The sequence below is a fragment of the Meles meles genome, chromosome X (assembly GCF_922984935.1).
Source record: "Meles meles chromosome X, mMelMel3.1 paternal haplotype, whole genome shotgun sequence".
NCBI lineage: Eukaryota > Metazoa > Chordata > Mammalia > Carnivora > Mustelidae > Meles > Meles meles.
Window position 1 is genome coordinate 93974876 of NC_060087.1, and position 15507 is coordinate 93990382.

Consider the following 15507-nt stretch of genomic DNA (forward strand, 5'->3'; position numbering starts at 1 on the left):
AAGTCAAGTAGGCACCACATGAGCCTCGGACCATTTGGATCCACAATTACCTCCACAGTCCTGACCCTTAAAACTAAATCTGCCCCTGATCACATCCTGGCCAATAAAACCAATTGCCTCCCCAGGTTCATCCTATCTTAGCACATGCCACAGTAAGGCCCAGTCTTCTCCATTTAACGAATGTCCTTTGTAAAACAGTATGGCCCTAGCTCACTCCACTGATTTTTCAGAGGGTTCACCTTGAATTTTCGTGTGTGTGTGTGTGTATGTGTGTGTGTGTGCGTGCACGCGCATATGTATATCAGGAAGTCAAGGAATCGAAAGTGGTTTGACATGTCTTTGTTGATATCATTTGGCAAGATATGCTTTGCAATTAACAAAAGTAGCCAGTCACTGGTCATTCACATAAGACTGACCTGCCAGACTCAATATGCCCGTTCCACTGAACTGAATAAAAGGACTCTGTTCCTAATGAGAGGAGCTCAGGATATTTGGCACACCCTCTAACCTTTAGAGGCTGGCATCATAGAAGACACACATGCTCTTTCACAAAACAGCCCATGGTACCACGGACAGAAACAAACACTGCATTGGACAGCCCATGGGTCTGACCCAGAGTCTGGAGTTTCTTATATTCTTGGGAGGAAACAGCCATATGTGGTATTTCTCCTAGAAGCCCCAAAGCCACAATGCAACACGTTCCACTTTCTCCCTCATAGCCCCACAGAACCTTCTACCCACCCCCCACTCAGCCTTCTGAAGACGCTGACTCTTCCTTCTCCCAATGAAAACAAATTCACCATAAAAGAGGAAAATATTCTAAACTTGGGCCTACTCCAAGTTTATCCTCTTGAATAATTCTTTTTGGGGCAAGAAAAATTAAGATTTTAGTCATAAAGGCTGATGACAATTTGTACAGATTCTAATGAATCACTTCCCTTAATCGCAATCCTACCAAAACTAAAAAAATAAAAAAGTAGACAACATATTGTCCAGATCTGCCCATCAAATCCTCAGAATTGTGAATTTACATCACCTCAACCCACCCACCAATTTCACAAGTCTGAAGTTTGGAAGGTGCCCATCTGATTAACAATGAACACTTAACAATTGTTAGCATTTAACACTTCAGAATCTCGCCAAATAATACGTTTAAAGAATAGCATTGTCAAAAATCACTTTTTGGGCTCAGTAATTTTTACTTCTGTCAACCTCACCAACCACAAACATGCATATTTTTTTCCTGTTTGGAAAAATAGTACATGCATATTACGGCAAAAAAAAAAATCTCTTTAGAAAAGTACAAAGGGGAAAGTAAAGATGGCCTGCCATCCTAGGACCACCCAGAAACAACTCTTGCCTTAGTGCCTTAAAAAATAATCTCCTGAGGGGCACCTGGATGGCTCAGTGAGTTAAGGCCTCTGCCTTTGGCTCAGGTCATGATCCCAAGGTCCTGGGATCAAGCCCCGAATCGGGCTCTCTGCTCAGTAGGGAGCCTGTTTCCCCTCTCTCTCTCTGCCTGCTTGTGATCTCTGCCTGTCAAATAAACAAAATCTTCTAAAAAAATAAAATTGCTATTAAACTCATCTATCTTTAAAAAAAAATAAAATAAAAATCTCCTGAGCCAACTAGGACAACACCAAGGACTATCCTGTTGGGTTGTTTTCAGTCTGTTACCTGACTGGTGTCTATAGCTGTCCTCACTTTCAAATCTCCTTTGAGTGAGATGCTTCCAGATACAGAAGGAATAACAGAAAAATAAGTCAAAGAGGGTAACAGGGTAACCGAGTGCAAAGCCACCACTTGAGCACAAGTCACCTTTTAATATATTCTACTCTGAAAACTGCTTCATTGTCTGTGTCAGCGGAAGTTATTTTTTCTATTGTTATTTTGTGACAATGACCGCAAAGACCTCCTTGACCAAAATGCATATGTACTGCTCTTCTCTCAAATCCCTGCAAATGGGTCACCTTTCGCTTTAGAAATTAGTTCAATCTCCATGGACCAATTCTTGGCTTTTGCAGAGCTTACCAAAGGGCCAATTAGTGCCAAATTTGATTCATGTAGGAGACTCAGACATCTTGTCTATCAGGAACACAAGCCTGCCAATTTATTTCACAAAGGCCACCAAACAACAATCTGATAACATTTAACTAATAGCAGACACACAGCTCTATGATACCTAAACTAGCTAATAACCACCCCTTATGAACTTTTAAAGAATTAGTTAAGATTTTAAAAATAAAGCATACCTAAAGACAAAGTGCTTTGAAAGGCTAGGAAGCCAAACATGTTTATGTATCATGTGCAAGGAAAGAGACTGTTCTTAGCTGAGGCTTTGCAGAGAACAAGTGACAGCTCAGTGTACAATTAAGGGAAAAAAACCCTCAATTCTCTGTAATGATTAATTATAATGAGCATTCCTTAAAATCTGAACATCCTGAAGCTTTCCAAGGAAAGTTCAGGCAACACAGGTGACCTTTAAATAAAAAGCCTGCTTATCATCAAAAGTTAGAAAAGTGCATTCCTACCATTTTTTAAGGGGATGATGAAGGGAGTGAATTTACACACAAAGAAACTCAAGTTAGGAAATGTTCTTAAAACCTAGGCATGGGAATCAGTTTGCTTTTCAAAGGCTGGGGGGCACCTCTTGGCCAACATATTCAAGGTGAAATAATGTTGTTTGATAAGAAACAGTCGAATGTTAGATGGGTTAAACTATACATGAGTATCTGGTTCAATGTAATTTTGCTCCGTCTACAAAAGAGATTTGTCCCTAAAAGATTACATATGTGTTGCATTTGTGTAAGTGGCTTAATTTTGAAGTCACCAGGAAGGTAGTGAAAAAATCCTAGAGTGAGTCCTTCTGCGAAGCAAACTATCTTTGTCAAGTGAACAGTCACTCCCTAATTGCTTAATTTAGATTTATACATATAATGTTGACTTAAACCAGGGGATGATGCAGTAATAAAACAAGGCATTGGCTGTTAAGAATATTTTGTCTTCCTGAAGAGAATTCTCTTTTTAAAGATTTTATCACAAGTAGGTGGGGAGGCAGGCAGAGAGAGAGGAGGAAGCAGGCTCCCCACTGAGCAGAGAACCCAATGCAGGGCTCGATCCCAGGATGCTGGGATCATGACCTGAGCCGAAGGCAGAGGCTTTAACCCACTGAGCCACCCAGGTGCCCCCCTGAAGAGAATTCTTTGGTGGAAAGGGAAGATGGGATGTCAAATTTCAAAAATTGGACTGTTTTTCACCTTGGTTGCCACCTTGCCATTTTAAAAGTTAGGGACTTCTTATGACATCTTAGTGGTTAGTGGTGATTCGTTTTCTGGAAGTAAAATGAAACAGAAGCCATTTTAAGAAGGGGGGAGTCACAGAATCACACTGTGTCAGCCTCCAAAGAGACCATGGATATTATTTAGTCCAACTTCTCCAACGTCCTGATGAAGAAACAGAGACCCAGGAAAGAGCAGACTATAATACAACTACTAGGGAAAGGGCTGGAAGAGTCTGTGGATTTGGGGGAAGAAGCAGGGAAATGCTGCCCCCCTCGACCAAACAACATGGTGGGAGAAAAGCAAGAAGCAAATGGAGGAGGCTGGAGAACATACTGTGCAAGCCCATTTTACCAACAGTACTAAAAGCTAATGGAAATTTCCATGTGTTAAATCACCTTCTAGAAGTTACTTCACTTTGTTCGGCTTGCTTCCTCACTAGGTTTCTAATACACTGAAGTGTTGATTCACAGTAAATTCTTACTAGATGGTCAGGAAGCTTGAAGTACTCCTTTCCCCAATGTTCCACAGTACTTGAAAAAATATTTCTAAATAGAGCACCAGGACAAAGACTAAATTATTGTAATGATAGCGATATCTTATACAAAAATCTCAAGGTCCTTGAGAAAATACCATGAAAAGCATTTTCCTAGATATGCAAAGCCTCCCCAGCCCTGTATATGTATGTATATGTATATTTATATGTATATGTATATGTATATTTTTTTTCAAAGGTCAGAATCTTTTTTTTAAAGATTTATTTGAGAGAAAGAATGAGAGCAAGAGAGAGAGCACGAGCAGTGGGGAGTGGCAGAGGGAGATGGAGAAGCAGACTCCCGGAGGAGACCGACGTGGGGCTCAGTCCCAGGACCCTGAGATCATGACCTGAGCCGAAGACAGCCACTTAGCTGATTGGGCCACCCAGGTGCACCCAACGTGCGAATCTTAAGTTAAAAGAGAAGCAAAACATGGTGTATAGCATAGGGAAAAATCATGAAGGGGGAGGTGGACAGAACATATACGACAAGAAGTCATTTCACTGGGTGAGTCATGCTAAACATCTGTGTCTGAATAGAAATTCTGTTTTCCGTGGTACATTGAGAGGAGCTAGACAAATGTAAACCTTGAAGGGGTGAGAAGGAGATCATGACCTTCTAAAATATATGAGAGATAATTTCGGTAGCCAATTTACTCATCTCATCTATTTGTGCTCCTGAAGGTTGTTACAAAAGTGCACTATTATTAACTGCAACCGAACATGTCAGAAATGGAGCCATGCTCACTCAAGAGGTATGCTTTTTAAAGTGAAGTGCAGCACCCCAAGTACTGAGAGTTGAACAAGTTCATGGACAATGACAGATGCTTGGGTACTTTAGAGACAGAGCGAGACTAGGGGCTTGGGGTCTAGCTCTGTAGTCCAGGGATAGGTTTTTGATATCATATAAGAATCATGCTGGCCCACCCCACCCAGCATGGGTTGATTTCAAGTGTTGGGTGCTAGAAAGGAACAGTCTGTCTTAGGGCCACGATGCGCTTCCCAAGTGACAGCTGTATACACAGTTGAGATAGCAGTGATCCAGGGAGCTAGATAGAACTAGAAGTGCCTTATGGCTCGTGAAAAATGTTACTGATCTATTAAAACATGATTTAATGGTCTACTTCCGATTACAGAAAATATATCTTCCTCATGCCTCCAAAATTATCTGTTCTCTAAAGCACGGAAATAAGAGTTCCCTGACGATAATTTTGAAAATACTTTGTCTTCTGGGCAGTAGACTGCGACGTGAGCTCCCCCTGCAAGATCACAGGTTGTATACTGCTGTATACAAGTTCCCCCACAAGCAAAAATCTTACTCATTTATATCATCTTGCAAATGAGCAGTCACGAGGTAATACACCTAGCATCACCCTTCAGGTCAAACTCCAACTGTTGTAATGTCTTTGGTTTTAAATCCTTTCAGATCTTGAAAAACAAACATGACTCCCAAATCGTGTGACTACACCAGTTCTAGCCTATAGATTATTTGAGAGGGATTCTACACACTGCAAGAGCTTTTCTTTCTTTCTGAAGCACCATCCCTGTCCATCATCCTGTCATGTGAAATTAAGAGAATGCTGTTGACAGAAGAACACCTAACCAAGGTCATAAGTTTCAGCGTCCAGACACAAGGCAGATCACTCCCGATGTCATGCTGGGGGCGCAATTTTCCTCATTTAACAGCCATTTTAGCCTGGCAGGTAGATACCTCAATTTACCACTTAATGAATTTTTTCTCCTCCAAATCATTCAACTCTTCATCCTTCTCATACCTACCAGGGCAAGAAGTAGATCATGATGGGGGCAATGATGAGCAATTCTTAGAAGGGCGGGGCAGGTGTTGCAATTTGTCTGTGTGGTCTTTGTGGATGGTTTTGCTGTTTTTAATCACTACCTTGAGAGGCTACCCATAGACACTCACCTTACATGTTATGATTCTTGTGTTGAGGAAATATAACATGGAGGCATTACTGATCATTCTGCCAATTCAACCTTGAAATGAAACCAATTACATCCACTTGTGAAACCATTTATTTATCAGACGTTCCTCATGTTATCAAAGGGAAGCATTCTAGCCTCTAAAAAAAGTCTGATTGCTGTAAATCCTACCTTCCTATTAACTTCCACTATACAAATAGAGACATGTTACCAAAAGAGAGGTCCCAGACAGGCTCAGTTAAAAACCTTGAGGAAAAGAGAAAGACAGTAGTCAGCCCTGTGGTGGTTCACTTGTTTCCTGATCATTTGAAAATTAGGTGGCTATGACCACTGGTCACGTCCCTCATCTTCATGACCACAGGGATGTCTCTCTTGTTACCAAAGTGACTCACGTCTCTGCTTTGGGACCTCTAGACTTTGCTCTCTTCTGCTTTGATCTGGGCATTTCTGCCTCTTTAATTAGGAGTTCTATTGCAGTGACACGCTTCACCAGTGGGGGTCAACTCTCAAACTGTACTTCTACCAGAAAAGACCTAGGTGAGAGGCTTCTGTTAATATCAAATATACCCGTTAATGATCTCTGCCTTAAAAATTCTCTATTAAAATTCTGTCATCATCTCCTGTTTCCCCTGTGGCATCAACATATACAGCGCTGTACATTTCAGGTTAAATTTAGATACTTATGGTGACTAGGATATTTCATTCTTAGAAGAAAAGTTGTACCTATTTGATAGCCTGAAATTTCTCAAAGTGAAATGTATCCTTTCATGATATAGACTGGACCCCCCTCATAGAGGAAATTTGCAATATGAATCATTAACTTATAATATAAAGGTAAACCATAAACAAAGACTTTCCCACAGTCCTTTTTAATAATGACTGTATATTCAATATGATCTCTGTTACATGAACAAATAGGCATATTTATTGATACAAAGACACAGAAAAATAATTTAAAGGAATATTCCAAAATGTTAACAGTGATTATCTCAGAACAGTGTAATTGCAAATGGCTTGTCTTTCTTTAGAGTTTTTGAATTTTCAAAGTTTTCTTCTTCAATAAATTAGAATTACCATACTATTATGGACAATAGGTTTAAATATACATGCAGATGCATATACGCCTTTTTATGTGATAAAATACACATCATGTAAAATGCTTTGAAAGTATACAATTCAGTGGCATCAAGTACATTCGCAGTGTCATACAACATCCAGTTCCATAATTTTTTATTACCCTGAATGGAAACCCTGGACCCATTAAAAGCCGTCACTTCTCATTCAGCCCCTCCTCCAACCCCTGGCTACCACTAACACAGTCTATCTCTGTGGATACACTCATTCTGCATATTTCATATAAACAGAATCATACAGTATGTAGCCTTTTGTGCTTGGCTTCTTTCACTTAGCATAATGTTTTCAAGGTTCATCCATGTCACTACTTCATTTCTTTCTATGGCTGATTAATATTCCATTGTACAGATATCCCGAATTTGGTTTATCCATTTATCTGTTGATAGACATTTGGGTTATTTCTACCTTTTGGCTATTATGAATAGTGCTGTTATAAACATTGTGTACAGGTTTTTGTTTCAACATCTGTTTTTATTTCTTTGGGGTATATACCTAGGAGCAGAAATGCCTTGACATATACTTTAAAAAAATGTTTTGAATTCTACTTTGGCATTCTGTGTTTCAAGTAACCAATGCTTTTTCAGAATTATTAAGGATGACCCTTATGACATCATCTGCACAATAATACCATTCCACTTGTAATAACTGACTATGGTAATTTTTTTAAGCCCAAATCACATTCTTGTACTTAATAAAATGCAATTTTCACTCTTACTCTTTGGGGACAAATTTCTCCTACGCTAAATACTTCCAACCATGACAAACTAACTGAAAAGGACAGTCTTTCCCTCTTAGCATAGCCATTCTAGCAGGACCTAAAATTCACTTTCAAACACTTGTATGTTAAAAGCACAAAAATATATTTATTTTTGTTGTTATTTTAATTGGAAAGCATCACTAAATAGACACCAATATTTAAGCCTCGAGGAATGTATTAAATATACAATATACAAGGTATGAGGGTTAATTTTAGCTGTAGACTGTGCTTAAAGTGGGCTAAAGAAGATGATGGTGGTGTACTCTGTTTGCCCATATTTATTGAACTACTATAGAATCTCCCCATTTTTCCTTCCCTCCAAATACATACATGCATATTTATGAAATATACATTCATGTACATGTCAAACATGCTCACATGTTTGCAGTGCAAACCCCCCCCCCAACACACACCACAACTGTACTTCCAACTCAGTGGTGACAAGCAAGAGTAGGCGTGTTTTTGTAGCTTGGTCATCTCTAGATTTCAGCTTTACCCTGTTACACCCCCCACACCCCAGGCACTCTGCAATTCAGAAAGCAGAAATAAAATTCTAGCTAGAGAAGAGGAAGCAGTGGATTAAAACATTAAAAGAACCCCTCAAATTTTAATATTGGTCAATAAGTAAGGGATATAATTTGGAATCATTTGAAAATAAAGTACTAAGGAATGTTTCTATGACATGGGTAGACTTTAAGAAAAATTCAAATAGGAACAATGAACTTACAGAAAGCAATCAGGATTTTTAGTTCTGTGAAAATTTTTACCCAATCCAACTTTGCTAGGTTCAACACTATCATTAATTTTATTTTTCCCATTACAAACCTTCCCTGAATGCTTTCATATTCTGATAATACTCCAAAAAACCCTACGTATTCCAAAACTCAGAAGAAGTCTTTTATCCTATTCTCTGCAGAATGTTTTTTTTAAAGCTTTGGCTTAACAACAATAATTTATATCATAGGGATTTTTTCCAATGAAGGTTAAGAACTTTAGAAATGTCTTATTCTGTATGTGGAAAACTGAATGGCAGTGGAATAAGATGTCCAAAGTCTCACAAAGTCTCACGAGCAAATCGCAAACTAAAATTCAAGTCCAATTAATGATCAGGACAGTGATCTGTCCACAAGGCAGAATATCTCAGTTACCATGGGACATGGTCATTCTAAAAAGTCAGTAGAATTAAAACATGTTATAGCATCTAGTCATGTCATTTATGAGTGTTTATGAGAGAGAATGCTAAGTGCATTACTGAATTCCCATTGTTTCATTCTTGTAGTACTTATTTCTTTATGCTTGGTATATACTTCTTTTCTCTGCCATTAGACTGAAAGATGCTTTATGGTGGGGACCTGATTTTAGGACTCCTGTGTATGTAGCCCAGTGCCTTGAACCCAGGAGGCATTCAATAATGTATGCACGATTGTGTGTGAAATTTCACAGACATACACTCAACTATCTCCCAGCAACAAGCAAAACAAATCATGCTGAGAACCTCTGAACTTCCTTAAAAACCCAACACCACAAACTAAAGAATAAAAAATAAGATTAATCTAGTCTACTTCAATCATGACAATGCTCAGAGATCACCGAGATATAACCTTAATATTATTTGTCAGCATAAAGTAAGTGCATAAAGTACTGAATGTACTTTATGTACTTCACATAAAGTAAAGAATGAATTAACATGATTTAACTGCAGTTAATGGACACCCTGTTCTGTATCCACACGCTGATTTCTCCAACTGGCATATTATCCTCACTCTTTGGCTCCTTGCTTCTGAGAAGTTTCCTCTGACCACCTAACTGCTTGGGGTGGTGGTTACACCGAAGTATATTAGAATGGAAATAAGAGGAAAAATAAATTCCAATCAGTCCTTTCACTACTTATTAACAGCTTTTATGAGGTGCTGTGGTAAAGTAATAGGACAAAAATAAACAGCAAATTCAGTTTGGGGATTAAAACAACACATGGCGCTTTGCCTTAAAAACAAAACAAAACAACTCCTTCACTGATATCTCATTGATCAAATGTGAGGTTTCTTTATTTACCTTACTCTCCACCTCCACTATAATAAAGAATGGGCTGAAAGAGTTGTTTCTTGGGCCTACTTTTTAACATTTACTCAGGAGTTACCTTCATTTTTCTTTCAAAAATCTCTATTGTCTTACCTCCCAGTCCAAATAATCACAGACATCTTCAAAGTTAGTGAGCAGAGACACTGAGCAGAACAGCCGTGGCAACTCGTCCCTTGTCATTGGGGGGAAACGGCTATCTTTAAGGGCACTGTTGAAAACAAAGCAAATATTAAAGCAACCACTAGATATGAGAAAGTCTGAATTTCAAATGCAGACAAGTCATTTGAAAAAGGTTAAGAGATCAAAAAAAAATCTTCAAATGTATTTAAAGGCCCCCAAAGATTTTAGAAGTCATTTTTTTTCATTCAATAGACTGTTTTTTTAGCCAATCTTGTAACCAATTGTAAAGACCAAATGATCAGTTACATTTCCTGTACAGTCATTTCCTGGTCTACTTCCCTATTACTTGTAGAATCTGAGACTATTTTTTACTTTACATTTGAGAAGAATAAAACCTAGACTAGTGGAAATTTGTGGGAAGACTTCTAGATCTAGGGCTGATGGGGAAAAAATGTATATAGTTTAAAAAAAAGTTCATATTAGGTTGTCCATTTACCATAGAACAGCATTGAGAGTTCAAAAAAGATCAAAATTTCATTTTCTTCAAGCAAAGGAAATCAAAGAAAATTAAAATAATCATGCAAATTACAGACTAAAAATACAAGAATTTCAGGCCCCCTATAAAGGATAATTCAAGATATGACTCAAAAATCGTGAAAGTACAGGAAATCGGGCTAATCTAGGAAATAAAAGTATGATTAGGAGACCATTAATCACATCAATGGATTTCTGAGTACATCAACTCTGATTGGATCCTATAATCAAGGGTAATATACTACAGTGCAAAATTCTAGAAAAACCCTTACTATAAAGGACAAAGATGTTGGAAGACCATAATTCTTCCTGCAATTGAAGAACAGACAGAAAATACGCAGACACACACACACACACACACAGGCACTGTGTGTTTCCTATACTTTTCAAAGAAACTAGTTCCTGGTCAAGAAAAACAAACATACCTCTGATTACACTTTATACTAATGGCATTGCTGGCATTTGTGCCATGGATATTCAAATTCAAATGTGCTATATAGCAGCCAGGCTTAGAAACTATTTTCATAGATTAATCAGTAATAGTTACAAACTTAGAGCCAACAAACTGCTCAAGTTTCAACAATGTTCCATGGCCTTTAGAAATCATTTAATTCCTTTTTCAGTGACTTCCTCACTGCTGGAGTTTCTTTCTTTTTTTTCATTTTTCCATCTCTTCCTTTAGATTCTGAAACATACTTATTGTGTTGTACTATTGTAACCCCTGTGTTTGTGAGTGTTTTCAATGCATTTGGGTGCTTGCTCTATCCTACTACACAAAGGAAAATGCTTACAGAAAGATATGTTCTATATATGCTATAATATTTTTTCCCATTCAAAGAGCCAAGATTAACCAAGAAAATCAGGACATCTATGATAATTTATACTCTGAGAATAGCATTTCACTGTTTATAATTTTTTGAGCATCCAACTCTTATTATTATTACTTTTATTAACATATAATATATTATTTCCCCAGGGGTACAGGTCTGTGAATCATCAGGCTTATACAATTCACAGCACTCACCATATCACATTCCCTCCCCAATGTCCATCACCCAGCCACCCTATCCCTACCTGCCTCACTATTTTATAATTTAACAACATAAATTTTCCTACAGTTTGCCCTCTTTTATTTTCCTGTTGGCAAATAAATTTTCATAAAGCATTTTCAAGTTCTCCTTCAAAGCCAAGATAAAGACATATATGTGTATGTATAACCAATACCCTCTCTCCTAACAAACACAAATACTGAACAGAAGTTCTAAAACAAAAGAATCTCATGCATAAAAACCAAAAGCCGATCACATTTTCCATCTTCTTGCTAAAAAGAAAAAGATGGAGAAGGGAAAAAGCCTTATACACTGAAATAATGTAAAATGTGATTTTCTTAAAATTATAGATTTTTTATTATGGTAAAATATATGTAATATAAAGTTTACTGTTTTAACTATTTTTAAGCATACAGCTCTGTGTGGATAAGTACGTTCATGTTGCACAACCATCACCAGCATTCATCTCCAGAATTTTTACCATCTTGCCTAACTGAAACAGCATCCATTCCCTATTAACGCCCCACTCTTCCTTCCTTCCAGCCCCCGGCAAAAAATGTAACTTACAGACACTTTTACAATTTCAAGTGATTAGAAAAATATAGTTGCTAATGCTTTTGCTATATAATAGCTTATGGAGACAGAATTCAGAAACCAATACAATTCACCCATTAATATATCCAGTTGAACGGCTTTTAGTATATTCACAGAATTATACAAGCATCGCCACTCTCCAATCTGAAAACATTTTGTCACACCAAAAAGAAGCCCCATACGCATTAGCAGCCAGTCTCCTCTCTTCCCTCCCTGCCAGCTCTTGGCAAGCGTTAATCCACGTTCTGTCTATGGACTTGCCTACTCTGGAGTATTTCATATAAGGAGAGTCCTACAATATGGGGCCTTCTGTGTCTGGCTTGTTACCGGAATGTTTTGGAGGTTTCATCCATGCTGTAGCATGTATCCATACCTCATCTTTTTAACTGCCTAATCGTATTTCAGTTGTGTGGCTTTATCACATTTTGTGATCCTTCGATATACTAAGAAACATTTGGGTTGTTTCCACTTTTGGGCTACTATAAATAATGCTGCTATAAACATGCATGTATGAGTATCTGGGTGGACAGAGGTTTTAGTCTCTTTTGGGTGTAGATACATAAGAGTGGAATTGCTGGGTCATTCGGTGATTCTATGGTTGACTGTTTCAGTCAACCAACAAACTGCTCCCCACAGAGGCTGTACCTTTCATGGCCACCAGCAATGTGTGAGAGTTCCAATTTCCCCATATCCTTACCAGCCCTTGTTATTGTCTGCCTTTTTAATTAGAGTGCTAGACCACCTTTAATAAAGAGAGCTATAAAAATCTCTCTCTAGCATTTTCATGTCAAACAATACACATCCTGAAGTTGCCAAGTGGTTATTTTCTCAACACTTTGAGTTAAGTTTATTTTGTTTAATTTTTTTCCTAGCAAGCCAACAAAAGGTAAATTTTAGCTTAGTGCAATTCAAACTATTTCAAATCAGTGAGATTCTCAAGTACCTAAAATATAACTCCCATGATATGGAGCCTTGTTGCTCAATCATTCTGGGCTTAAAAAAAATAAGGTTAGAACAATGAGTAAGTGGGAGAATACTAGCATGGCTAATAAGAGAAACTGACAATCATGCCTCGCCGTACCAGGACTCAAATGTATTAAGTTCAAAACTGAAATAGTGAAGGTACATTAGTCATGATGGAAACAGTCTGATTTTACAGAAACAGTCATTCAAACAAGACATTTAATTCTGGTATTCTTTTTGTAACTCTAAGTAACTTTTCATTAAATTCATGAGCATAGAAAAATTCCCAAAGGTAGGAAGCCCTCAATAGTTCTGAATGCAAATTCCTAAGGGGAAAGAACTAGCAAAGAAAGCCTAGCAAGGATTTAAAGGATTATACAAAAAAAAAAGACAAAAAATGCAGCTGGAGTCTGACCTCAGAGCTGCTAGGCTGGTGTGGATAGCTGATAAACAAGAGGATTCAGCCTCCCTCAGCCCTGCTTTCTTTAGCATATAGGATATGCAATGTGGAAGCTGAAACTTTAGAGGGACTATGTCATCCAGAGTCCGGAAGTAACTTGCTTGAGATGACCCAGCAAGTCAGTGATGCAGGTGGGGTCACAACTCCAGTTCTCTGACTCAAGTCCAAAATACCTTCTAGGATCCACATTTTAGCTGCCACTTTTGAATGGATTTGTACTATTTCTAATTTTAAAATTAAATGTTTGCCTCACTTGGCAATTCTGATCTCATTCCTGTAGTGCCTCTGTCTAAAGAAGATAAATAATAATTTAATAGCATTCATTAGTAGCCAAAGGGTAAATAGAGCTAGACTTCCTGCCTACTGGAAATCTGCAGGAGCAAAAAGGATTTTAAAATATTAATACTGTCCATGGAAAACATTTCATACCAAAGTAGTGTCTGGCAATTTATACTCTATGCTGCCTAAGAAACTGACAAACAAGGAGATCTTGTAATTAATTCATATGAAGTTCTCTTTGCTATAATAAGAAGCCATTTCCTAATGCTTAAATATTGCCGAAGGAGGGGGGCACCTGGGTTGCTCAATCAGTTGAGTGTCCAACTCTCGATTTAGGCTCAGGTCATGATTTCAGGGTCACGGGACGGAACCCCGTGTCAGACCTTGTACTCAGTGGGGAGTGTGCTTAGGATTCTCTCCCTCCCTCTCTCACTGCCCCTCCCCCCTCTAAAAATAATATAAATAAGTAAATATTGCTAGGGGGGAAGAAATGCACTTATACACAAAACCAGCCAGCTCCTCCATCACCCATGTGATGGATGGGTAAGGTTTAAACAACAGTTTAATTCACATACCAAATTCAAATATATTCAATTCAAATTGGCACCTCACCAAGAATATATTTTACCTAATTGAGAAGCAGCATTAACATCTGTCAAAGTTAATATCTAATGTTAAATAGCACTTTAATGAAAATGAACATTTAAAAAAAGGAATTGAGAGTTTAGCTATCAAAGAATCAAAGATTTTGACAGTGCCTGGAAGCTATGAGGGGGGAAAAAACAGCCAAAAAGAGACAAAATCTTAGCTGTTACAAGCCTCATCGTAAACAATAGAGCAGGCAATGGAAATGATTTAAATGAATCTAGCTAGCTAGCCATTTACTCACTCATTCCTTCATTCCATCACTTTCTAAAACTTCGATGACTTTAATCAGTTAACTAGTGGAAAGTTACCAAACTGAGAAAGGCTTCACATTCCAGGCCATCATTTTTCAGGGCAAGGAAACAAAATCAAAATTAAAAATCGCTTTTTGGGGGCGTCTGGATGACCCAGTCAGTTAAGCATCCAACTTTTAATTTCGGCCCAGGTCATGATCTCGGGGACCGGAGACTAAGCTCTGTGTCAGGCTCCCTGCTCAGCGCAGAGTCTGCTTGAGATTCTCGCTCCCTCTCCCTCAGCCTCTCCCCCTGCTCACACTCTCTTTCTAAATCAATCAGTAGATAAAATCTTTTTAAAAAATCCCTGTTTGGATAGGTGAAGAAAAGTAAATCAGATATACATTAGTCTAAAATTTAAAAAACTGTTTTTCATGACGGGTTTCAATCCTCTGGTAATTCTGCCATTCCTTATCAGAGATTCTGGAAAAGAATGCACACGTGGCATGTCTGAATTTCAGAAACTTAGAATACTAGAATCCTAAAGCCAATTCTGAAAAAATTATCCACAGCCTCTCCTTCACATTAAGTAACAATTTTAGTTTTCCATTATGAAAAAAAAAAAAGACGTAAAACAGAATGCAAAAAAAGTGACCATTTATCAAACTTAAGGGTAGAGAAGAACAACAAAGGACATGATTATGTTAGGTTAAGGAAGGAGGAAGGGCAGTGATCCAAAAGGAAATTTACAATTGTAAGCCATAGGTAAAGTGTTCCATAATTGCGGGATGCTTTTCCCCTTTAGAATAATAAATACAACCTACTTAGTGCTCAATGTATATAAACATTAAAACATTAATTTTAATATACATTTCAAAATGTGGTATGATGGGTAATTGATGGGGG

The 15507-nt window shown here is 37.9% G+C and overlaps 1 protein-coding gene across 3 annotated transcripts in view; it reads right to left on the minus strand.

Moving 5' to 3' along the window:
- AMMECR1 (AMMECR nuclear protein 1) overlaps positions 1-15507 on the minus strand; it is a 116992-nt gene that overhangs the window by 13114 nt on the left and 88371 nt on the right. The window contains exons 3-4 of one of the 3 annotated variants that reach the window (XM_045995592.1): positions 9818-9932; positions 8225-9451 (exon numbers count right to left, since the gene is read on the minus strand). In XM_045995592.1, the coding sequence (XP_045851548.1) occupies positions 9338-9451; positions 9818-9932 (229 nt within the window). In that variant the 3' untranslated portion in view covers positions 8225-9337. Of the gene's footprint in view, positions 1-8224; positions 9455-9817; positions 9933-15507 lie in introns of those variants that run through there. The other 2 variants (XM_045995591.1, XM_045995590.1) reach the window with 2 other exon arrangements.